Source organism: Perognathus longimembris, chromosome 7 (genome assembly GCF_023159225.1).
Source record: "Perognathus longimembris pacificus isolate PPM17 chromosome 7, ASM2315922v1, whole genome shotgun sequence".
NCBI lineage: Eukaryota > Metazoa > Chordata > Mammalia > Rodentia > Heteromyidae > Perognathus > Perognathus longimembris.
This window is the reverse complement of record NC_063167.1, coordinates 14164517-14189142: the sequence shown is the minus strand read 5'-3', so window position 1 is coordinate 14189142 and position 24626 is coordinate 14164517. Positions and strand designations below refer to the sequence as shown.

At 53.2% G+C, this 24626-nt stretch overlaps 1 protein-coding gene across 1 annotated transcript; it reads left to right on the top strand.

Moving 5' to 3' along the window:
* The first annotated feature begins 517 nt into the window (after window positions 1-517).
* On the top strand, window positions 518-24626 carry Tcea3 (transcription elongation factor A3). Its single transcript, XM_048350485.1, has 11 exons — window positions 518-691; window positions 5063-5125; window positions 5796-5901; window positions 6349-6490; window positions 9230-9292; window positions 14535-14698; window positions 14810-14866; window positions 17748-17902; window positions 20520-20666; window positions 22264-22335; window positions 24508-24626. The coding sequence occupies exons 1-11, from the start codon at window positions 623-625 to the stop codon at window positions 24514-24516; spliced, it is 1047 nt and encodes a 348-aa protein (XP_048206442.1). The 5' UTR covers window positions 518-622; the 3' UTR covers window positions 24517-24626.

The following is a 24626-nucleotide window of genomic DNA, read 5'->3' as shown; positions in this document are numbered from 1 at the left end:
GCTGCCGGGCCCTGAGTGAATGCAGATGCCCAGGGGCGCCCGGTAAGTAGCTGTTCTTCCCACGCGCCGCCCCGTGAGCACCTAAAAGCGTCCTCGAAGAGCAAGTGAACCTGCGCAAACCGAGCCCCTCCGGGTACCCAGCCCGACACAGCGCCGCCGTGGACAGACAGAAGTGTGCCCCGCCGTGACCGGAGCGCACGCGGCTGGGTCCTCCCGCTGGGAGCGCAGCGCCGCCGGAACTTCGGAGCCCAGAACTTTCCGCAGCCTCGGGGGCACCTGGGGCGCCCCCCCACGCCGCGGTGGGGCTCGGATCCTTCCCCTCGGCGCCGGCCCCGGAGCCCGGTCCGGCCCCGCAGCCGCGTCTGGCGGGCGCGGGCAACCTTTGCCCGGCGAGTCCTTGAGGTCTATATTTAGCGCGCGCCGCCCCTCCCCCCCCCCGCGAGGGCCGCAGGGCAGGAGGGGGAGGGCACGGGGAGGGGGGCGCCCCGCCCCCGCCAGGCGTGTGTGTGTGCGCGCGCGCGTGGGGACTGTGGCCGGGGCTCGTGCGGGTGGCGCGCCGGCTGCCCCGAGGCCCCGTCGTCGCCCTGCGCCCCTCGCCCCGCGCGGGGCGTCGCGGGCCGACATGGGTCAGGAAGACGAGCTTCTGAAGATCGCCAAGAAGCTGGAGAAGATGGTGGCGAGGAAGAACACGGTGAGGCCGCGGGGGCCGGGCAGCAGCCCCCGCCCCTGGCCCGCGAGGCGGGTGGGCGCCGCGCCCCCCCGGGGGACACTGGCTGGGCACTTGGAGGGCGCGTGCGCGTGGCCCCGCAGGCGCCGAGCGGGAACCCTGCCTGCTGGGGTTCAAGCTTCGCTTCCGGGCAGCCTGGACGGGGTGGGGGGGGGTGGCGGTGGAGACACTTAAATTCGGAGGACGACTTTGGGAGTCCGGGGACTCGGCCCGTGCGCCTAGCCCGGGCTTGGCAGGAGGCGAGAGGGGCAAATCCTGGGTGTCCCGAGGAGCAGAGACTCTTGGGCTGGGAAGAAGCTGCGCCCTGGCCCCCCGCCCGGGAGTGGACGTGCAGGAGCCACGCGGAGGGGCGCGGGACCCCGCGGCCGGGGGCCACAGCGCTTCTGTTTTGCAACTTTCTCCTTGGCGGCAGGGTGGGGCCGGCCGGGCGGGCGGGCGGGCGGGCGGAGGCGAACAGGTGCTGGGCAGGGAAAGTGGTCGGAGAGGTCAGGGCTGCGGGGGAGGTGCGCCCTGGGGAGATGGGGGCACACTGGGGCCGGGCGCCCTGCCTGGGGGAGGGGGGGGTCCCTGGGCTGGCCGGCCCTGATGGAAAGTTAATGTTTGATCTCCTTGTGATCTTTGCCTCATGCTGGAGGCTGCCTGGTGGCCTGGCCCGGGTAAAGCTGGGCTAGGCGTCCTGGCGGGCATGCACCCTCTCTGAGAAAGAAGAGGATCCCAGTGGGGAGCGCATCGCCCTGACCCAGAGCAGATCCATAGCTGGATGCTGCTTCAGGACCTGCAGTTCTGGTGCATTCTACAGCCCTAGCAACTTGGGAAAGTTTCAGATGATGAGGGAGTGACCAAGAGCAGAGGCGGGGTCGCTGCCGCTGTGCGGTGCAGAACCCAGACAGCAATGCGGTGACCTCCGTTCAGGTGTGAGAGCCTTAGGTTCTTCATCTGCGAGGCCTGAGATTCCTTGCCTGCAGGAAGGGGTCTGCTGGGGTTGGGAAGGGGTGAGAGCCGGAGCCAGTCAGGTTTGCATAGCTTTTAGCAGGACCTGGGCAGGAGCCTGGTAAGGCCTGGTGAATTAAAAAAAAAAAAAAAAAAAGGAAAGTAGCAGGGAAGCCTGCTGTGTGCTAGAACTTTCCCCTTGGGTTCCCAGCCTCCACCACCCTGTTGCAGGCCTTTCTAAAGTCCTGCAGCAAAACAGAGCCTCAAGTCAGAAGAGGGAAGGGAGACCCTTTCTTGCTTGGCTTGGTGAGGCCAGAGCCCAGCCAGCTGTCCTGAGTTTAATTCTGTCTCAGGTTGTCCAGCCCCTTGCTGACTCCTGGGTTGGACCAGGAGTGAAATTCTGGGCCTCCAAATGGAAGGGGATTAGAAATGGAAAGCTCAGGAGGGAAAGACCAGGGGGAGGGAGGTAGAAGGAAGGGCCCCCCGCCCTGGCCTCTCCTCAGGACTTTCTGTCTTTGGCCTCCCTTCCCTCTTCTGTGAAACGGGAAGCGGCTGCAGTGGCTCTTGGGGTGGGACCCGTGGAAGTGCCCACCGCCAGCAGCAGGAAAGCTGCAAGCCTGGCCGGAGGGCCCAGCAGTGCAGAGCCAGGGCACAGCCACGTCTGCGCTTGGGCTCTGGCAGCCGCTAGGTGGGCACAGAAAGAACTCTGGGCTTCTGGCCCAGAAAGGTGGGGCCTGCTGTGGGAGTGAAAGTGGGTGCGCCCAGCGGTGGTTAGGCGGAGGAGGACACACTTCCTGTAACAAGTCAGATCCTCCACGTGGCAGCCCAAGCCCGGTGCTTATTGGTAATTCTAAAGTCCCAGCGCCTTAGACCTAGTCAGAGGCTGACAGTGTGAACCACAGAAACAGCTTCCCACAGTCAACCAAGCATCCACGTTCACAGCCACATAACCGGCAGACATACCACACATGGGCAGCCATCCACAGCCAGCCAGCAAGCAACGTCCAACCTAACTGCGTGTGGGCGAGGCACGGCCACAAGCACGACAGACCTAATCCCTGCACCACCACTGGCCATCAGAAGTACAGAAAGGCACAGACTGTCACACTCACGCAACCTGCACCACAGCTACACTCAGACATGCAGAACAGTCATATGGGTACGTTCAGACATCACCCCACAAGGACAACTAGACACCGGTGGGCCTCAGTCCACACATGGACCAGAGGTTCACCCAGAGGGACACAGCTAGCAACACGGACACACAGCCGTTAAGCCCAGACACAACCCAGGGTCACGGGTGTTATCGTGAAGTGTCACCTGGTTATGCGGGGACCACACCCTTCAGTAGTGAGCTGGAACCAGATTAACACTGACGGCTGACGTTTCTGGAATTTTCTAAGCTGTTTGTCAAAGCCATTAGGATAAGTATGCAATGAGAAATGGCTCCTGAAGTTTGGTGACAGCATGTTGGTAGCTTGAAGGTGGCCACGGGAGAATTTACACCAGAGAAACTGGCAAACACTGGGACCCAGTGCTGGAGCTGGAACTCAGAGCCAGAGCACTGCCCCTTAGATTTTTATTTTTGGGTAGGTTTTGGGGCTCGAACTCAGAATGAACTCTCACTCAAGGCTAGTACTCTACCACTCTGAGCCACAGCATCACTTCCGGTTTTCTGGTGGTTAACTGGAGATAAGAGTCTCACAGATTTTCCTTCCCAGGGCTGCCTTGGAACCATGATCCTCAGATCTCAGCTTTTTCTGAGTAGCTAGGATGGCAGGTGTGAGCCACCAGCTCCCGGCTTCTTCACTCAAGGCTGACACTCTTATCACTTGAGCCACACTTCCACCTCTAGCTTTTTTGGTGGTTTAAGTGGAAATCAGAGTCTCGTGGATTTTCCTCCCTAGGCTGCGTTTGAACTGTGATCCTCCTGAGTAGTTAGAGTTACAGGCTTGAGCCACTGGTGCTTGGCCACAGTGAACCTTTAGTCAATGCTACATTTGTCATATAGCCACAATATCATAGGAATACATGTGTGCAGACCACACCTCTGAAAACACTGCGCTAGGCTTTACAGGGGGCTAAGGACTAGTAGAGGACAGCATACAGATGTTCTGGGTCCTAGCTGGGCAGAGTTTGGAGCCAGGCAAAGATGAAACAGGACACAATCAGCTAGATCTCCCCAGAAAACTGACCCCATGACAGGAGAGAGACTGGCTTCTCTGGGACCCAGCTGTATTCTAAGGCCTCACAACTAGATTCGCAAACCTGCCCACCTTCTGCTTACTGCCTCATTCGTTTATGAATTCACACAGGAAACACCAGACCCTGTACTAGGCCCTGTGGCCTCAGAGATGAAAACATTTCTTTTTACCTAAGAGAAATCAAAAAATATTTCTACATACTGACTTCAAGGTGAGGGTTGAATGCACAGTGCTCAGAAGGCTAAGGCAGGAGGATTATGAGTTTAAGGCCTGTCTCAACAACACAAAACAAATTCTTAAATACCAGATCGCCTATAGTAAGAGAGAGAGAAAGAGAGAGAGGGATAGCGGTTACCTGGAGTTGGGAGTGTCTTGAGGAATGGAAACTTCCAGGGGATGATGGCTGTGATTTTCTCTTAATTATGGTGATGGTTTGAGGGGTTTATGCATATATCAAAATGCATTAATTTGTACACTGCCACGTGTACAGTTTTTTTTGCATGTCAATCCTACCTCAATAAAGCTGTTACAAAAGCTCACAAGAGCTGTGTGCTGTTGTGTATACCTATATAGTTCTGGTTGTTTGGGAGGTGAAGGCAGGAGAATGATTTGAGCCTAGGAGTTGGAGGCTAGGGCAACATATGAAATCCCCCATCTTAAGAACAAAAAGCCCCCACCATCACCTTTGCAAGCTCACAGTTGGAGAGGAAAGGAGGAAGGGGGTCGGGTGCAGATCCACAAGCAACAGCAGTAAGCCAGAAAGTAACTCAAGTTAGAGGCAGATAATGGGGCTGGAGGCATGGCTCAGTTGGCAGAGCATTGGCCAATGCATGGGCTTTCAGTCGTCAGATTCCAAGTTCGAGTCCCACTCTTGGACCTAAAAAAAAAAAAAAAAAGAATAAATGGCGGTTATTGGGGGGCGGGGGCAGGCAGGGCCATGTCCCATAAAAGGCACAGCAGAAGCAAAGGTTGGAGGTGAGGGTGAGGAGTTGGGGCTATACCCAGCCTCAGCTGGGTGCTGAGAGTTGACATAAGCCAGCATGTCTGCAACAGAGCCTTTTGCTTCTCCATTCTTTTTGTCCATGTCTTTCCTTTGCCCGCGTGTCTGTCTGTATTGTCTGCCCGCTCCCAAGTCCAGACAGTAGTCAGGAGGGGCCTGGCCACAGCTGGGACCCCGGTGCTCACCTTGTGGCTCCCACAGGAAGCCGCCCTGGACCTTCTGAAGAAGCTGAACAGCTGTCAGATGTCCATCCAGCTGCTGCAGGTGGGGGAGCCCTGGAAACGGGACTGTGGGGCGACTCACAAGCTCGGGGCCTAAGGGGGATTTCTGAGGAGCCCTGGGAGAGGCATCTCGAGGTGCAGACACGGGGGGTGCTGCAGGTGCTACGGAGGCATCTCCAGGGAGTAGGGTCTGGGCTGGCAGCCCCTGGGTTGGGAAAGCCACCCAGTTCCCAAAGGCTCAGGCCTGTGGGATCCAAGAGACCAGTGACCTAGCAAGAGAACCCTCCCTGCACTACCCATGTAGCCCCAAACTTTACAGAAGCTCTACAACGTGTGCTGTTGGTTGTGCATCAATGATAACCCCCAAAGAAAGCAGTGGGGCGGGGGGGGGGGGGGCATCTAAGAAGAGACGTGAGCTCACAGGCACTAGGGACGGAACTGGAAGGGCTCCTAACCGGAACCACCACTCTTTTGTTCCCTGCCCCCAGCCTCCCTCAGAGCCACAGCTGTCTATCTGCACAGACCTGAGCCTGGGGCACCCAGCTGCATGCAGGCGGCAGATCAGGGCCTGGCTATAGACGAGGGGTCACTCCCTTGGCGGAGGCTCAGCGGAGGGGCTCCGAAGGGCTCTAGGTTAGGGGACTGTCACGGTTGAGCTGGGACAGGACCCACGTGGCAGTTCCCAAGCCTGCCCTTGCCTCTGCCCTTCCCAGAGCACCAGGATTGGCGTCGCTGTGAATGGGGTTCGCAAGCACTGCTCGGATAAGGAGGTGGCATCCTTGGCCAGAGTCCTCATCAAAAACTGGAAGCGGCTGCTGGGTGAGGGGAAGCAAGGCTGGTGGGAGCCGGGCTTCTCTCCTAGCTGGGGGGCAGGGGGCGCTGGCACCTAGCAGGTGCTCTGTGCCTGTGTGCAGAGTGACCCAGTGACATAGTGACACGGGACCTGGGGGCAGGGCGTCAGTGGGAAGCTCCGGTGCTGTGGGCACCAGGGTGAATTTTGGAACCCCGTGAGCTTCTGCCCGCGGGTGTCTGTGCATGCGTTCATGTTAGTATATGAAGTACACGCGTGTGTGCGCACGCATTCGCGTGACTTCTGCTGTGTCCATCTCCCTTTGTGAGCATGTGTTTGCACCAGTGTGCATGCTCTGTATGTGTGTGTGTGACCGTCCCAGGCCCTACCCTTTGTGGCTCCCCCCCCTCCCCAAAGTCATGCACACTTCTGCTGAGGAGGACCGGGAAGGGACAATGGCGCCCTTTGCTCCTCAGACTCCCCTGGAGCTCCCAAGGGAGAAAAAGGAGAAGAACGAGAAAAAGCAAAGAAAGAGAAGGCGCTTGAGTGCTCTGACTGGAAGCCAGAAGGGGCCCTTTCTCCACCGAAGAAGAAGCAAAGGGAAGAGCCCCAAGGCAGGTATGTTTGCTGGTCAGAGAGAAGGGGAGACGCTGTCCCGCCTCTTGCAGCAGTAGCTCTGCTCCTTGGAGCCTCGAAGCCTGGGAGGCAGGGGACACTGTTTCTGCAGAGTTCTTTCTGAGGGTCCTTGGCTCCACCAGACAGACTGGCAAGATACATGGGCAGAGCTTTGCCCATGCCACGGTGCCCTAAACAGCCCGTATAAAGAAGCCACACATAGCTGGGAGGCCAGTGGCTCCCACTCCAGAATTTAATATCTGAGAACCAAGGTTCAAAGCCAGCCTGCCAAAAAAAAAAAAAAAGTCCATAAGATGCTTATTTCCAGTGAACCACCGAAAAGCCGGAAGTGGCTCTGGGGCTCAAGTGGTAGAGTGCTAGCCTTGAGCACAAAGAGGCTCAGGGACAGAGCCCAAGCCCTGAATCCAAGCCCAAGGACGAGCACAAAAAGAATAAAAGCCACACGTGTCTCTCGCATGTGTACCAACAGGGAGTCCCCCCAACCCCAGGCAGAGCTCATCCTTGGGACACCCGCAGTGTACCACACAGCCCTTGAGGGCTGTTCTCTGGCCCACCAAGGCCAGGGAAACCACCACAGGGGGAAGGGAACCCTTGATCTGCAAGCTCTGGCTCCAGAAGTTTGGACAGGCCCATAGGACAATCCTCACTGCTGGGTGCAGTCCACATTCGAAGCCACGTGGCCTAGTAACCAGCCTACACTCCATCTTTGTCAGGGCTTCAGGGACCAAAGGAGCGGGAACTTAACTTGTCCATTGAGAAGGAGTATTTGGTTTTTCTCCGGCATTCCCACCAACCTCGAGGAAGCTGAAGGGCAGGGTAACCGTCCCTGCTCACGCAGCTTCTGTGTGGTGGAGTGGGGCTCGAATCACTGCCAGGCCTCTGCCCCTCTGCAGAGAGGAGCCCAACAATTGAATTTTGATTCAATGCCACGCCCATTCCCCCCTTGGATAATGCCATGCCCATCAGATTAGATCAGAGCCTTCGTGGATGTGTAAACAGGCCTTCTGAAGACTGAGGCAGGGGAATCACTTGAGATCAAGAATCAGAGGCTAGCTTGTGCAGCAGAGTGAGACTTTGCCTCAAAAATTAAAAAACAAGGGCTGGGAATATGGCCTAGTGGTAGAGTGCTTGCCTCGTATACATGAAGCCCTGGGTTTGATTCCCCAGCACCACATATATAGAAAATGGCCAGAAGGGGCGCTGTGGCTCAAGTGGCAGAGTGCTAGCCTTGAGCACAAAGAAGCCAGGGACAGTGCTCAGGCCCTGAGTCCAAGGCCCAGGACTGGTAAAAAAAACCAAAAATTTAAAAAGCTGGCTGGCTTATGCCTAAAATCCTAGCTGTTCAGGAGGCTGAGATCCAGAGGATCCCGAGGTGAAACCAGCCTGAACAGAAAAGTCCACTAGACTCCATCTCCAAAAAAATAGCCAGCAACAAAATTGGGCTGGCGTCGTGGATCAAGCAGTAGAACATCAACATGACTGTTAGGCCCTGAGTTTATTTGTTTCGTTTTTGCCAGTCTTGGGCCTTGAGCTCAGGGCCTAAGCACTGTCCCTGGCTTCTTTTTGCTCAAGGCTACCACTCTACCACTTGAGCCACAGCGCCACTTCTGGCCATTTTCTATATATGTGGTGCTGAATATCAAACCCAGGGCTTCATGTATACGAGGCAAGCACTCTTGCCACTAGGCCATATTCCCAGCCCCAGGCCCTGAGTTTAAACTACAGTATCATCAAAAATTTAAAAAGAAGACATAACCAAAACAAGCATTATTAATTTTTCTAGTCTTTTTGTGTGTGTGTGTGTGTGCCAGTCCTAGGACGCTGTCCCTGAGCTTTTTAGCTCAAGGCTAGCGCTCTACCACTTTGAGCCACAGTGATACTTCCTGTTTTCTGGTGGTTAGTTGGAGATAAGAGTTTCATGGACTTTCCTGCCTGGGCTGGCTTTGAACCATGATCCTCAGACCTCAGCCTCCTGAGTAGCTAGGATTACGAGTGTGAACCACTGGTACCTGGTTGACATCTAATTTTGTCCTTGCTTTTATACTCACCATTTAAATTCCAAAGCCCATATGCTTCTCCTTTCCTTTTCTTTTTTCTTCCTCTTTTTTTTTTTTTTTTTTTTTTTTTTTGCCAGTCCTGGGGCTTGGACTCAGGGCCTGAGCACTGTCCCTGGCTTCTTTGTGCTCAAAGCTAGCACTCTACCTCTTGAGCCACAGCGCCACTTCCAGCTTTTTCTGTTTGTGTGGCGCTGAGGAATTGAACCCAAGACTCTGTGCATGCTAAGCAAGCACTCTACCACTCGGCCACATTCCCAGGCCTCTCCTTTCCTTTTCTTAAGATGCCCGTGAGGGGAGCTCGAGCCCCTCCCAACAGCTTCTCCGGCTTCGGATGGGTATACACAACCCCTGAAATCCACTGTCCAAGCCCCGGGGTGGTCCAGGCCAACATGACAGGAGGAGAGGGTACTGCTGAGAATGAATTAGGATTCGTTAGTCATTATGTGCTGGCATGTGTAACGTGTCTGTAGCTCTTGGCCTCCTCCCTTTGTGTGGTGCTTCCTTGCATGTGGGGTGAAACCTCAGCCTGCCAGGCAGCTGTGGCCCTGCCTCATCCTTCACAGGGAGTGCAGGCCTTGACCACCAGGGCATTTGATTGGAGGGAAAGGGGTTTAAGTCCTGCTGGCCTATAAGACAACCTCATCTCTTGCTTCTCCTCTTTCAGGAGAGACTCTGTGGAATCCAAGTCTTCAGCCTCCTCTTCTCCCAAGAGGCTGCCTGTGGAAAGGTAAAGGAGCCATGCCCTCCCATCACAGAGGTTCTACGAGCAGGCTGGTCTCTGCTTAATGGAGGAAGAGGGGGCAGGGGAAAGGAGGAAACCTTGCACACAGGGGTTGCCTCCAAACGGTAGGACCCACATGTGTGGCTTCCCCACTGGGGCAGGTAGCTGTCTGGGTAATAATCTCAAGGTCAAACTGAACCCAATAAGGACAGCAGTCTAGAAATCCTATACTTGGAGAGGCTTCTTTGGATTGGGTCGAACTGGCTAGGATGTCCACCCAAAGCTCGCATAACTCATCAAGTCACTCAGAAGATACTTACTGAGAGCCTACTATGTGCTGGGAACTGTTTTTGATGCTAGGGGCCAAAAATATAATAGAAACAGACACTGGGGGTTCACACCTCTAATCTCAGGAAGCTGAGATTAGAGGATCTCAGTTCAAAGCTAGACTGGACAGACAAGTCCATGAAACTTCATCTCCAAATAACCAGCAAAAAGCTGGGTTGGCTGAGCTGGGTACAAGTGGTTCACGCCTGTAATCGTAGCTACTTAGGAGGCTGAGATCTGAGGATCATGGTTCAAAGCCAGCCCAGGCAGGAAAGTCCATGAGATTCTTATCTCCAATTACCCACCAGAAAACTGGAAGTAGAGCTGTGGCTCAAGTGGCAGAGTGCTAGCCTTGAGCACAGAAGCGCAGGGGGACAGCACCCAAACCCAGAGCTCAAGCCCCTAGCAAAAAAAAAAAAGCCAGATTGGAGATGTGGTTCAAGTGGTAGAGTGCAGCTGAACTACTGAGGCCCTGATTTCAAACCCCAGAAGAGTTGAGATTTGGATCTGTGGATGTGAAATATGTGTTGAGTCATTCAGGTGGAAAAGCTGAATAAACAGCGGCACAGGTTGGGACTCACGAGGGGAGTCCAGGCTGGACATTGCAGATTGTGGGGGAGAGATGGTGAATGGAGGAGTGTGAATTGGGTTCTAGGGAGCAGTCAGGAGTAAGGTCAGAAAGAAGCTTAAAATGGATCCAGGCATGCTTTGGGAATGGAATCTCCCTAACTTTCTTCCAGTCTGGCCTCAAACCTCAAGCATCCTCATTTCTACCTCTTGAGTAGCTGTTATTACCGGTGTGAAATATCCCAATTGGCATATTGCTCTTTCCTAAGACAACACAGGGAATCAAATACATTGGCAGCCCACCCCTTTGTAACCTCCAAGGCCCAGACAAAGATTGAAACTCATAATCTGTAGTCTCATGGGCCAAACCCTATGCACAGGCACCCACCCAAATGCTTGCCTTCAAAGGGGACTGGCTACCATTCCCAGTGGGAAAACAGGAAGAATGCCTTAAAATGACTTGTGCAGTCAAGGGAAACATTATGGGAGATAATGTTTGTGCTGTGAATGGAAAGAGAAAACGGAGTTTGCCTGGTAGACGGGCTGGGAGAGGGTGACCAGAGAACAAAGGTATGATGTTAGCAGGGTGCTCTGGGAACTGTAGTTGGTACACCAGGAACCTACCACAACGGGCACTAACTATGGTGACAGGAAAAGCAGTTGCAGATCAGAATTGCTAGGCTTTGGCCGAGCAGTTAGGGCACACTTGGTCATGCAATAACTTGCATTTCCTCAAGGTGGCGCCCTGGAGCAGCAAGTAGGGCCTCTGCCCCGATCTGGGACGGAGCTTTCTAAGAGCTGGTGCTGATTCCTGTGGGTGCAGGAGGAAGCTGCCTGGGGCCTAACCCGGCCCCAGCCCATGATTCCTTTGCGACTGGACGTGGTTCCCACTCATGTGCAATGTACAATGAGTGTGGCTGACTGAAATGCCAGACACAAATTCCAGTCAGCCACTCAACTCGTGGCCAAGCTCAAGAGATGGGAGACTGGATGCGTCCCACCAGGGAAATATGGGGGGGTAGAGGAGATGCTCCAAGCAGCCACCTCATCTTGCTTGGGTCAGTCTCTAGAAAATTCTATTGGTCTATGAAATGGAAATAATTCTGACCCTCACATCTCGAGGTCACTGTGAGTCTCAAGTTCTCAGCCCATGCTGAGATGCATAATATGGAGTAAAATACCTTATGCAGTAGAGTTATTGTATAAATTGCCTAACCTTTTTTTTTTTAACCAGAATACTCTTAGGTTATTCAGTCATTTCAACAGCCCTGTAAGATGGTGCTGTTGACATGTGAGAAAAGCCAGGCACCTGGAGGTTAAGGAACTTCTCCAAAGTTACATAACTGCAAAGCGAGTGTATCCTGCCTTGAACCTACAAAATTTGGTTCTGGAATCAAGATTCTTAGCAAATACATCACCTCAGTGTCCGCATTCCAAACATGTTGGCTGTCCTTATGGTTAGTTGTTATCCCACCTCCTTCCGAACTCTAGGCTGTAGCTCCTTGAGTTTTTCCCATGATTCCTTGGTTTTGTGATGTGGGCTGGAGCCACAGGGTAGTGAGCTTCCTTTCAGCTCAGGAAAGGGGAGATGGAGGCTTCCCTCCCTTTCTCTCTCTCTTATGTGGTAGTCTTAAGGGATTCAACTCAAGGTCTTGTGCTTGTTAGGCAAGTGTTCTACATTGGCTTTTTTTTTTTTTTTGCCAGTCCTGGGGCTTGAACTCAGGACCTGGGCACTGTCCCTGAGCTTCTTTTGCTCAAGGCTAGCACTTAAACTACAGTGCCACTTCCAGCCTTTTCTATTTATGTGGTACTACTGAGGAATCGAACCCAGGGCTTCATGCATGCTAGGGTAAGCACTCTACCACTAAACCACATTCCCAGCCACTACACTGGCATTCTTTTTGCTTTTAGTTGTGTGTGTGTGTGTGTGTGTGTGTGCGTGCGCGCGCACACATGCATAGTCCCTTAGCTTTTTTACTCAGGTTGGTGCTCTACCACTTGACCCACATCTCTCTACTTCTGACTTTTTGCTAGTTAATTGGAGACGAGAGTTTTACGGGTTTTCCTGCCTGGGCTGACTTTGAACCATGATCCTCAGATCTCAGCCTTCTGAGTAGCTGGGATTACAGGCGTGAGCCACTGGTGCCCCGCTGTTGCTTTTAGGTTTTTTTTTTTTTTTGGCCAGTCCTGGGCCTTGGACTCAGGGCCTGAGCACTGTCCCTGGCTTCTTCCCGCTCAAGGCTAGCACTCTGCCACTTGAGCCACAGCGCCGCTTCTGGCCGTTTTCTGTATATGTGGTGCTGGGGAATGGAACCTAGGGCCTCGTGTATCCGAGGCAGGCACTCTTGCCACTAGGCCATATCCCCAGCCCCCACTTTTAGGTTTTTTGTTTGTTTGTTTTCCTAGATAGGGTCTCCCACTTTTGCCCCAGCTGGCCTCAGACTTCAATCCTCCCACTTCCACCTTCTGAGTATCTGGAATTGCTGGTGTGTGTCACCATTCTCCGCCCACCTTAAGCCCTCTTTCAAGCCCAGGGAATGGGCCATTGAACTTCCTAAGAGGATTTACCCTTACCCCTAACTTAGCTTCCCCGGCCTCGCCCCATCCTTGTCATCTCTTTATGAACAACTCCTTCAATCTACCATGCATCCCTCCATCCATTGGTTCATTCGGCTGAGCACCGGGTGGTGCCTAGCATATTGTTGCAGGTGCAGGAATCTAGTGGAGAAGGAGCCTCAGAGGGCCCAGGCTCTGGAACCTGTAATCTGGAGGTGAAGGCAGACAGTGTTTATGTAAACAAGTTAATTATAGACTTGGCTGCCTGCTTTGGAGGGAGGAGATCAGGGTTGGGATGGGCAGCCTGGGCTGAGGCGGGCGTGGAAGACCTCCCCGAGGATGAGACATTTGAGCTGAGCTCTGACTGGCTGGAAGGCAGCAGTGAGAGGAGGGACCTGCTAGTGTTGCGTGGCGAGGAGGAGCCATGGGTGGGTCTGAAGGACACCAAGAAGCAGGGCTGTAGGGGGCGCCCGTGAGTCAGACATGAGATGAAGAGAAAGGACTGGCCACAGGCTACAGGCAGTGGTTGTACACTGTGCTGATCACCACTGTTCTCCCTGAGGGGTCGAAGCAGCTGTGGACTTTTCAAAGGTCCTCCTGGCTGCTTTGTAGGGAACGGATTGGCTAGGAAACAAGCAGACCAGCTTCAGCCTATCGTGGCTGTGCCACCAGCAGGGTCAGGATGGGGGTGGGAGAGCCACTGGTGGCGGCAGCACCTACTGTGTGCCTCCCCGGCCCTTCCTGAGCCGGCTGACCCTCCTGCTGACAGTTCACTGCTGGCTGAGATGGGCAGAGGCCAGATTAAGTTAGCCCAGAACAGTACATTTCAACCTGCATTAAAGGTGAGCAATAAGCAAAGAAGCCCACCACTGGTGCTCACGCTTGTAATCCTGGCTACTCAAGAAGCTGAGATCTGAGGATCGTGATTCCAAGGCAGCCTGGGCAGGAAAGTCTGTGAGACTCTTGTCTCCGGTTAACCACCAAAAAACCTCGGAAGTAGAGCTGTGGCTCCAAGTGGTAGAGTGCTAGCCTTGAGCAAAAAAGAAGGTCAGGGACAGTGCTCAGGCCCAGAGTTCAAGCCCCAGAACCAGCAAAAGGAAAACAAACAAACCCACAGAAGCCCAGCACTGGTGGCTTATGCCTGTAAACCTAGCTATGCTGGAGGCTGAGATCTGAGGACCACAGTTTGTAATCAGCCTGGGAAGTAAAGTCTGAGGTTCTTATCGCCAATTAAACAATAAAAAGCCAGAAGCGTGCAGATGTGGCTCAACTGGCAGAGTGCCAGCTTCCATGAGCCAGGAGTGCCTGGTGGGCAGGTATTCCCACTTGTCTGCTTTATCACTACAGTGAATGAATGGGTAAGTGAATGAATGCTTCATGCACTGCTAAGAGAGTGTGAAGAGAAACCAGCACGGTACCTGTGGGAGATGGGAGATGGGAGAGCAATCGCTGTGTCACCTCATCTAGACAGAACCAGGAGAGCACTTGGGTGGTGGAGGTCCTGGATACCCAGTGCTCAACTGCCTGAGTTTGAGTTCTGCTTCTCCTGGCCCCCAGATGTGTGACCTTGACTGTCTCTAAGGTGCACCTCTGAAAGGGAGATAAGAATAGATGCAGCCTCATGGAGTGGTCTGTGAGGATTAAATGAGATGAATGATGGAACCAGGCGCCTAAAATAGCTTGTGCCTGACAGGCTTGTTATGACAGTTGAAGGAAGGCATCTGTCAAAACACCCAGACAGTGCTCAATAAACACTTTTGCTTCTTGTCCATCTGCCCATCACGATTGTCACCCGCAGATCCAATAGCAGCACATCAAAAGCAGAGACCCCCAAAACACCCAGCAGCCCTTTGACTCCTACGTTCGCCCCTTCCGTCTGCCTCCTGGCCCCCTGCTACCTCACAGGGGACTCTGTCCGGGACAAGTGTGTGGAGATGTTGGCCGCAGCCCTGAAGGCGGAAGGTGAGAGGAGGTGGGGGAGGGGAGGTGGCCCTGGGGCTCTGGCATCGTCCAAGAGGGCAGCGCTGGTGAGTCATGCCGGGCTGATGTCTGGGACTTCCCAATGTCTTGCAGATGATTACAAGGACTATGGAGCCAACTGTGACAAGTTGGCATCGGACATCGAAGATCATATCCTCAAGCCATGCCGTGCCGTGGCTGTGGGCTCCTGGGAAGAAGGGTCCTGGGGACAGTCCCAGCTCGGCTGACATTACAGTGAAGTGTGGGGCTGAAGCCCCTCAGTGGGTGCTGATAGCAGCCCCACCAGGGAGACTCCTCCGCAGGCCACCGAGGCTCAGGGAGGTTGTTACATCACTGGCCAGAGCCCATACAACTGAGAATAGTTTAGAGTCACTGTGCCATCCATGCCTCGTGACGTCACCTCTGAAGCAGACCGGAGACCCTGTGCCTCGCGCTGTGCCCCTCTTCCCACAGCAGTGCTGTGCTGGGTGGCCCAGGCTTCCTTCCTCCCTCTGGTGGTGCTCTGAGCAATCCCTGTGAGGAAGGGCCTGTGGTTCCCATTGTCTACATGAAGAAGCTGAGGTGCAGGAACGCTTGGATGGGTGTCACTACCGGACAGAAAGCCTTGGCTTTGTTTTTTGTTTGCTCAGCTGTGGGGCTTGAACTCATGGCTTGAGTGCTGTCCCTGAGCTTTTGTGCTCAAGGCTAGTACTCTACCACTTGGAGCCATGGCTGTACTTCTGGTTTTGGAGTGGTTAATTGGAGCTAAGAGTCTCACAGACTTTTCTGCCCAGGCTGGGTTTGAACCGTGATCCTTAGATCTCAGCCTCCTGAGTAGCTAGGATTACAGGCGTGAGCTACTGGCTCAAGCTAAGATTTGGTTTCTTATTCCAATACTGAATTCTTTCCATGCGTTCCCTCTGCCACGTCCATCAGGGAGGTCTTGGTAGAACCAGGAAAGAATGATCAGCTAGCAATGTGTCCCAACAAATTTGTTGTTTGTTTTGTGCTAGTTCTAGGGCTTGAGCTGAGGTCCTGGGTTCTGTCTGTCCCTTAGCTTTTTTGCTCAAGGCTGGTGCTCTACCATTTGAGCCACAGCTACACTTCCAGCTTTTTTGGTAATTAATTGGAGATAAGAGTCACATAGTTTTCTGCCTGAACTGACTTACACCTTGATCCTCAGATCTCAGTAGCTACTGAGGTCTTGGGAAATGGAAGCATCAGAGGCTGATAAAAGTATCACCTGCTGGGGCTGGTGGCTCATGCCTGTAAAGCTTGCTGCTCAAGAAGCTGAGATCCGAAAATCGAGGTTCAAAGCCAGCTCATGCATCTCCAGTTAACCAACAGAAAGCCAGAAGTGGAGGTGTGGCCTAGTGGTAGAGCGCTTGCCTAGCATGCATGAAATCCTTTGCTCCATTCCTCAGTACCACATACTCAGAAAAAGCCGAAAGTGGCACTGTGGCGCAAGTGGTAGAGTGCTAGCCTTGAGCAAAAGAAGCTCAGGGACAGTGCTCAGGCCCTGAGCTCAAACCCCAGGACTTGCATAAATAAGTAAGGAAGTAAATAAATAAATAAATAAACAAATAAATAAAAGCTCAGGAACAGTGCCCAGACCCTGAGTTCAAGCCCCAGGACTGGCACCAAAAAAGAAAAAAAGTGTCACCAACTTGACTGTCCTCAACAGATCCACACTCTAGAAATCCTGAATGGAAGTGTTTTCAACCCAGATTTTGGCTCCCAGATGCATTGTGGCATGTTCTTTGCTTTTCACATTTTTATTGTACTGTCTGTACATGAAAGCAAGAGGGAAAAAAAAGAGAGAGAGAGAGGGCGTCCTTTCCTCCCACCACTTCTCGCCAGTCAGCTGTTTCCAGCTTGAGCATCGCTCGCCCCGCAGTGGCTTTTCTTGCATATGGTTTTTCCCAGCAACGGCTTTGTCTTCCTGCCTCTGCTTGGCTCAGGAGACCAAGAAAAGGAGGCTGTTTTTCCAGAACTCCTGCAGAGGGGGTGGGAGAGGCCCTGTGTGGGATACGGGATCTGGACAGAAATGCAGTGTGGTCAGTGGCCAGAGGCGACTTCCTGCAGGGTGAGTGGAGAGGAGAGTGGCTGTTAAGTGGGGGTCTGGCTTCCAGCCCTGTCTTGCTGGGAATTTCCTCTGTGACCTTGAACACAGGCCTCCCCCCTCCCTAAGCCTCAGCTTCCTTCTCTCCTCATGGGAGATGCAGTAACCCACCAGCCATTCCCACAGCGGTTGTATGGGATTCCACTGGTGATTATGAAGGAAAGATGGAGGGACATCTGTGACGTCAAGTATGCTGGGGTCGCCCCAACTCTGTGATTTCTCCGGGCTGTTCCTCCTGACAGCTTTCCACACTTGGTTCTTCATCTTTTCCTCCGACAACCTCCAGGGACCTTTCCAAACAAATAGTTACCTATTGTCATTTCATAGTACGGAGCACTTGGTGGCCCCATACATTGATGCTTCATGTGGCTTGGCTGGGTGACTTCCTACCAGCCCTGAGGCCCAGACAAGCCATTACCCGTTCACCACTTTGTCCGCTGTGATCTCATCTCCCCTTACAGGCGCTTCCCTGTGTTTCGTCATTGGTTTACCCCCAAATGCCCATCAGACACCCCCACTAGGTAAACAGAGGCCTCAGAAGTGTGGCTAGCCACTGTAAAGATCCACAGACAGGCCGGGCCGGGCTCATGCCTGTAATCCTAGCTACACAGGAGGCTGAGGTCTGAGGATTGTAGTTCAAAGCCTACCTGGGCAAGAAAGTTCATGAGACTTATATCTCCAATAAACTATTCAAAAAAAATCCAGAAGTGGAGCTGTGACTGCTCAAATGGTAGAGCACTAGACGTAAGCACAAAGAGGCTCAGAGACAGCACCTAGGCCTTGAGTTCCAGCTCCAGGACTGGCAGAACTTAAAAACAATAAATAAGTGATCCAGGGACAGGAGAAGATGGCTCTGTGGGCTCTCAGATTCTCTATCTCCCTCACCCACCCCACCCCCATGAATGGCTGACTGGTCCTTAACCCTGTCACATATCTACCAGGAGCTCAAGAGCACTGACATGAAGTACCGAAACCGAGTACGCAGCCGCATCAGCAACCTCAAGGACCCCAGGAACCCCGGCCTGCGGCAGAATGTGCTCAGCGGGGCCATTTCCCCCGCTCTCATCGCCAAGATGACAGCAGAGGTAAGGGTGGTGGAGGAGAGGGAGGGTGGCGGGGATGAGGATGGGTGGCAGGGGTGAGGGTGGGAGGGGACCCAGGTTGGCATGGCCCTTCCAGCTCTGTCCAACTGTGAAAGGCAGAGGCTGGACCACTGGAGGAGCGAACACAGCTAATATGTTGTAAGTGCTGTGCTGAGTACTTTAAGTATGTGGACCAGTTTTATCTTCACACCACCTGACATAAACATGTTTATTATCCCCCACTTTACAGGTGAGTAAACTAATTGGCTAGAAAGTCTCCAAGCCAGGAAGTATCCACCTAGCCCCAGGGCATCTGCCCTTTCTTGCTTTTATCTGCCTCCTCCCTCCTCTCCTGCTCGGTCCTGTGCTTCCTGATTCCCAGCTCTGCCCAAGTTAGGATTGAGTCCGAGATGCCAGTCAGGTTTACACATACAGATCCCACCAGCAGCAAATGCAAATGCTGGGACAGCTGCACGAGGACTTACAGGAGGGAGGGCTCAGCCTAGATTGTGGGGGAGGGGTCAGTAAGAAAGGAAGAGGAGCCAGATGCCAATGGCTCACCCCTGTAATCCTAGCTACTCAGTTGGCTGAGATCTGAGGTTTGTGGTTCAAAGCCAGCCTGGGTAGGAAAGTCCATGAGACTCTTATCTTCAAAACTGTCCCCAAGGGGCTGGGAATATGGCCTAGTGGCAAGAGTGCTTGCCTCGTATACATGGAGCCCTGGGTTTGATTCCCCAGCACCACATTTACAGAAAACAGCCAGAAGTGGCGCTGTGCTGGCTCAAGTGGCAGAGTGCTAGCCTTGAGCAAAAAGAAGCCAGGGGCCAGGGCCAGTGCTCAGGCCCTGAGTCCAAGGCCCAGGACTGGCAATAAATAAATAAATAAATAAATAAATAAATAAATAAATAAATAAATAAATAAATAAATAAACTGTCCCCAAAAGCCAGAAGTGGAGGTAGAGTTCAAGTAGTAGAACACTAGCCTTGAGCAAAAAAAGCTCAGAGACAGCGCCCAAGCCCTGAGTCCAAGCCCCAGGACTGGCACCCCCCTCAAAAACAAAAAAGAGAGAAAAATGAAAGAAATGTATTTGCAGAAGAAGGGCGCAGGATTTAAAAGGCTGGCAGTGGCTGGGTGCAGGTGGCTCACACCTGTAATCCTAGCTATTCAGGAGGCTGAGATCTGAGGATCATGGATTGAAGCCAGCCCAGTCAGAAAAGTCCTCATGGGGCTCTGTTTAAAAGAAATTTTTTGTCAGTCGTGGGGCTTGAACTCTGGGCCTAGGCTCTGTCCCTGAGCTCTTCAGCTGAAGGCTAGCGCTCTACCACTTGAGCTACAGTGCCACATCTGCTTTTCTGATGGCTAATTGGAGATAAGAATCTCACGGGGGCTGGGGATATGGCCTAGTGGCAAGAGTGCTTGCCTCATATATGTGAGGCCCTGGGTTCAATTCCCCAGCACCACATATACAGAAAATGGCCAGAAGTGGTGCTGTGGCTCAAGTGGTAGAGTGCTAGCCTTGAGCAAAAAGAAGCCAGGGACATTGCTCAGGCCCTGAGTCCAAGCCCCAGGAGTGGCCACAAAAAAAAAAAGAAAGAAAGAAAGAAAAATAATCTCACGGCCTTTCCTGCCGGGGCTGGCTTTGAACCACAATCCTGAGATCTCAGCCTCCTGAGTAGCTAGGATTACAGGTATGAGTCACCAGCGCCCGGCATTTTTGGTGGTTAACTGAAGGTAAGAGTCTCATGGGCTCTTTGGCTCAGCCTGGTTTTGAACCTCAATCCTCAGATCTCAGCCACCTGGGTAGCTAGGATCACAGGTGTGAGCCGCCGGCGCCTAGCTGCACGTTGTTAGGAAGCAGGAATGTGGGCCTGCGGGGTCAGTGTTGGTCTGCCTGCTACCTCTGGGCTCTGGAGCTTAGGGATTCGGGAGGGACAGTGGCATTGGCAGTGGATATGCCTGGCCAGTGCTAGATCTTCACTGTCCCACGACCCACAGCACCCTCCTTCCCTCCCCCCCACCAAACACCCTCAACTGGCAGAGCGTCCAGTGCCAGTGTCTCCTTTCTCGGCCATTCTCTGGGCAGGGATGGGGGGAGATGACTCAGATTCCTTACCACAGTAGATGGGAGGCTGGTTTTGTGCGACCACAGTGGACTCAGGAGCCGCATGGGTGTGAGGTTGCAGGGTGGCCCGGCCAGTCTTACATATTTGAGCCTTCAAGGTGCCCACAGGGCAGCGGGGCGGGTAATGATCACAGTGGAGCAGGCGCTGAGTCAAGTCCAGGTCGGACGGGGCAAGATCACATGGGTCAGGGGTGTAGAGGTCACTGGCTCCCATGGGAGGGCTCAGTTCATGGCAAAGTGACCGAAGGAATGACACCACGCACTAATCCAGGGATGCATGCTGCGAGCCTGATGACCCCCTGGCTGTACCCAGCTGACTTTGGCCCAGCCAGGGCCTCATCTAGGTGTGACCTCCCAGACAGAGAAGTGGGGACTCTGGGAGCAGCCTTTCCCAGCTGGGGCAGGAAGCAGGTCTCCTTGGGCTAATGTTCCCAGTATGTTCCCTCTTCCTCTGTTTTGGCTCCCCAGCCCTGAGGGGGCAGACTCGTTTCTCTCTAGGAAATGGCCAGTGATGAGCTGAGGGAGTTGAGGAACGCCATGACCCAGGAGGCCATCCGTGAGCACCAGATGGCCAAGACGGGTGGCACCACGACTGACCTCTTCCAGTGCAGCAAGTGCAAGAAGAAGAACTGTACCTATAATCAAGTAAGGGGGCGCTGGGCTAGGGAGACCCACAGAGGCAGAGAGCCAGAGAGGGGCTTAGGAGGAGCCCAGGCACTGGGAGAGAAGGAGGGAAAATGTGTCAGGCTGTAGAGTGAAGAGCAAGACTTGAGATACCACCCCAATGCCTCGTGGAGTATCGAAGCCGCCAGCTCTGTGTCAGTGAGGCTGGGCCAGTGTGTCCGGCCTGCCTGACATGAGACTAAGAGCCATGCTCAAGGCTGTTGGGTCTTCCTGCACACGGCCGGGTCCAGAACCCCAAAGGAAACTGGGACCAAGGGAGAACAGAAGGGCTTTCTTTGTAGCTTTTCCCAAGGTGGCAAGGCAGATCCATGGCAGGCAAGGCAAACCGAGCACCCAAGCCTTCCTGCTCCAGTCCAGCGAGCTTGGCCAATGAAGCCTCATGGGTTCAGCCCCAGGTCTGCGGGGGGAAGACCTTTGACCTGGAAAGGGGGAGCCACAGAGGACTGTTGCACCTCTTCTGCTCTTGGAGCATCAACATTCTTGGGTTCTAAATGGTGTCTAGTTATTCTAGAACCCACTTCCTTCTCTTGTTCCTGATCAAGATTTGTCAAGAGTACCTTGCCCTCAGAGTCCTGTGGCTATAGTAGAAATGTACAATCAGCCTATTGATCTGGAAGGTTCTGGCAGACTGCTGGGCATGTACACCAGCCAGGGGACCTGCCCACTAAGATCCCTCATAGCTGATTGCCAATATCATTCATAGCTCATTTCATTCAGAGTTGACTGTCAATAGAGCAATGATGCATTTTCCTATCATGGCTACCCAGAGTTGACCTTATAAAATCCGAAGGGCAGGGGCTGGGGATATGGCCTAGTGGCAAGAGTGCTTGCCTCGTATACATGAGGCCCTGGGTTCAATTCCCCCAGCACCACATATACAGAAAATAGCCAGAAGTGGTGCTGTGGCTCAAGTGGCAGAGTGCTAGCCTTGAGCAAAAAGAAGCCAGGGACAGTGCTCAGGCCCTGAGTCCAAGCCCCAGGACTGGCCAAAAATAAATAAATAAATAAATAAAACCGAAGGGCAGCTGTTACACCTGGAACACCAGGACTTGACAGTGAGACCCAGGTTTCTGTACACGAATGATGAACTGGAGGATGAGAAACTAGAAGCATAGAATAGTGACTCCAATGACAGACACGTTCCTCTTTTCCTCTCTTGGCCGCTATGAAGCAAGGAGGTGGGATTAGGTGATTTCTAGGGTGACTTTAATTCTCTTCAGTTCTGACAGTAAGGCAATGTCTGATACCATGTATTCAGGGGGTGAAACAGGAAAGGATCCCTGGAGGTGAGGCTTAGAGCAAAAATATAAGAAGAGAGAGACCAGCTGAGAAAAATCCACAAGAGTGCAAAGTACGAAGGCCAGGCACTGGCCTGAGGTAGTGGGCCCGACCCACGGTCAGGCAAGCACACGTTAGGGAGAACTCGGATGAAGGGAATTATTGAAGCAGGATGGGAAGATTGGTGCTACCCCTGGGGACTTGGACTTCTAATGACAGTGGGGGCCACGGTGGCTCCTAGAGCAGGGAAGGGGGCTCACGAGCGGTTCTTCTCTCTCAGGTGCAGACACGCAGTGCTGATGAGCCCATGACCACCTTTGTCTTATGCAATGAATGCGGGAATCGCTGGAAGGTCTGTATGTCTGTGTTATCCGCAGATCCAGCCCTGCCTCCCAACTAGTATACTCCCAGCCTGCACAGAGAGCCAGCACGGTGGCTGGCGGGAGAGAGGGAGGGAGAGAAGACATGTGCCTGTTAGTGTTGGAGGCTCACCTGCTGGGATAGGGGCCGTGGCCCACACTTTATCACAGGGTGGGCAAGGCTGTTCGTTGAAGATGGAGGAAATCAGCTTCCCACAATCCACCGGAGGAGTTGGGGAGAAAAACCAACACTAGCCCTGCACCTTTGGACCACGCCTCTTTGCAAAGCGTTTTTGCAGATAGAATTTCCCAAGTCATAGCCAGAGTGGGAGACAGGGAAGCCGAGCCCTTTTGGGGGAGAGTGGCCCCAGATGTTCCTCCCCTCTTCCAGAAGCTCTGGCACAGACTTCCGGGAGGTAGCTGCCTTTACTCCCACCGAAGCAGAGGTTTGGTGTTCACACATGGGAGCCATGCAGAGGATCCCACCAGGGTGCTCCTTCTGGAAATACCATTTCATGTGTCTGGCGCCGTCTGGCTGGCTCCCATGTAGGTGATGTCTAGGCTATCAGGCAGGCCACAGAGGCGTCACAGATCTAAGGTACTCTATGAAGAGCCCAAGGCTGCCTAGCACTAGGAATCTGTGTGGGCCTCCATGGCCCCTCTTTCTCGGGCCACATGAAGACCTTCTAGAGGAGGGGATTAGTGCATCTATGCACATACTTTGCACAGAACCAGGACTGTTCCTAATTTATGACAGTGTTCTCATTACACACGAGGAAACTGAAGGATAGACACAGAGAACTAACAAACCAAAAACCCGTTACCCAATTTGGAGCTCAGGAAAATAACGTTCCAATTTCCTGATCAGGTACTTTTCTGACAAAAGGACTCCATAGCCCTTCCTAGGGCCTCTTTAGTAGCTGAAAGGGACCCCCACCTCAAGGGAGAATGTGAGATAGTAGAGTTACACATTAGTCCTGCCTAGCACAGACTTGAGTGCCCTGTGAATGGTGAATAACAGCTTTGCTTGCTGCTCTGAGCCCGCTTCCTCTTCTTTGAGCCCTACTAGTTGAATAGCAGGGTGTGTTGGAGGTTTCAGCTGTGTCTCTTCTGACCTGATATATGAGTGCTTTGTGTGTGTGTGTGTGTGTGTGTGTGTGTGCACGCATGTACACGTGTATGTGTGTGTGCACACGCTCTGGGGCTTGATCTCAGGGCCTGGGTGCTATTCTTTAGCTTTTCTTTTAAGGTTAGTGCTCTACAACTTGAACCACAGCTCCACTTCTGCCCTCCCTCCCTCCCTCCCTCCTTCCCTTCCTTCCTTCCTTCCTTCCTTTCTTCCTTCCTTCCTCTCTCTCTCTCTCTCTCTCTCTCTCTCTCTCTCTCTCTCTCTCTCTCTCATCCTGGGCTTGAACTCAGAGCCTGAACACTGTCCCTGGCTTCTCTTTGCTCAAGGTTAGCACTCTACCACTTGAGCCACAGTGCTACTTCCAGCCTTTTCTGTTTAGGTGGTGCTGAGGAATCAAACCTAGGGCTTCCTGCATGCTAGGCAAGCACTCTACCATGAATCCACATTCCTGGCCCCCTGGGTTTTCTTCTTTTTGCTGGTTAGTTGGAGATAAGAGTCTCACAGAGGGGCTGGGAATATGTCCCAGTGGTAAAGTGCTCACCTCGTATACCTGAAGCTCTGGGTTCAATTCCTCAGCACCACATATGTAGAAAATGGCCAGAAGTGGCGCTGTGGCAAGGCCAGGGACAGTGCCCAGGCCCTGAGTCCACACCCCAGGACTGGCAACAAAAACAAAACAAATAAACAAAGAGTCTCACAGACTTTCCTGCTAGAGCTGACTTTGAACCACCATCTTTAGATCACAGCCTCCTGAGTAGCTAGGATTACAGGCATGAGCCACTGTGCTGGGCTAACCAAGTACTTTGTATAATCACAATGACATTTAGAGGTCAGAGCATACCTGCCTGACATTGCTTTGCCATTCATTTATTATCGAACATCACCCTCCAGTTGTCTAGCATTGTGATCCCATTTTACAGATGTGATTGGCTCAAGGCCAAACAGCTTGGCTGGGCTGGGACTGGCTGTGGCCACACAGCCTCTGAGATCACCCGGAGGGAAAGTTCTCAAAGTGTTGCCTTGTTTGCTTTTGTAGTTCTGCTGATAGAACCCATTGGGATGGCAGTGAACAAGGCGAAGAGGAACAAGAAGAAACAAGCGCCAAACCATCTGACCTGGAGGAAAACAAATAAAAATTAAAATATTGAAGAAAAA

What these genes read in the sequence shown, in the direction of transcription:
- Tcea3 (XM_048350485.1), top strand. Translation starts at nt 623, where the DNA reads ATGGGTCAGGAAGACGAGCTTCTGAAGATCGCCAAGAAGCTGGAGAAG. An exon ending in AAACTGGAAGCGGCTGCTGG is followed by an intron (nt 5,902 to 6,348) that starts GTGAGGGGAAGC and finishes TTTGCTCCTCAG; the next exon opens with ACTCCCCTGGAGCTCCCAAG. An exon ending in GGCATCGGACATCGAAGATC is followed by an intron (nt 14,867 to 17,747) that starts ATATCCTCAAGC and finishes TAACCCTGTCAC; the next exon opens with ATATCTACCAGGAGCTCAAG.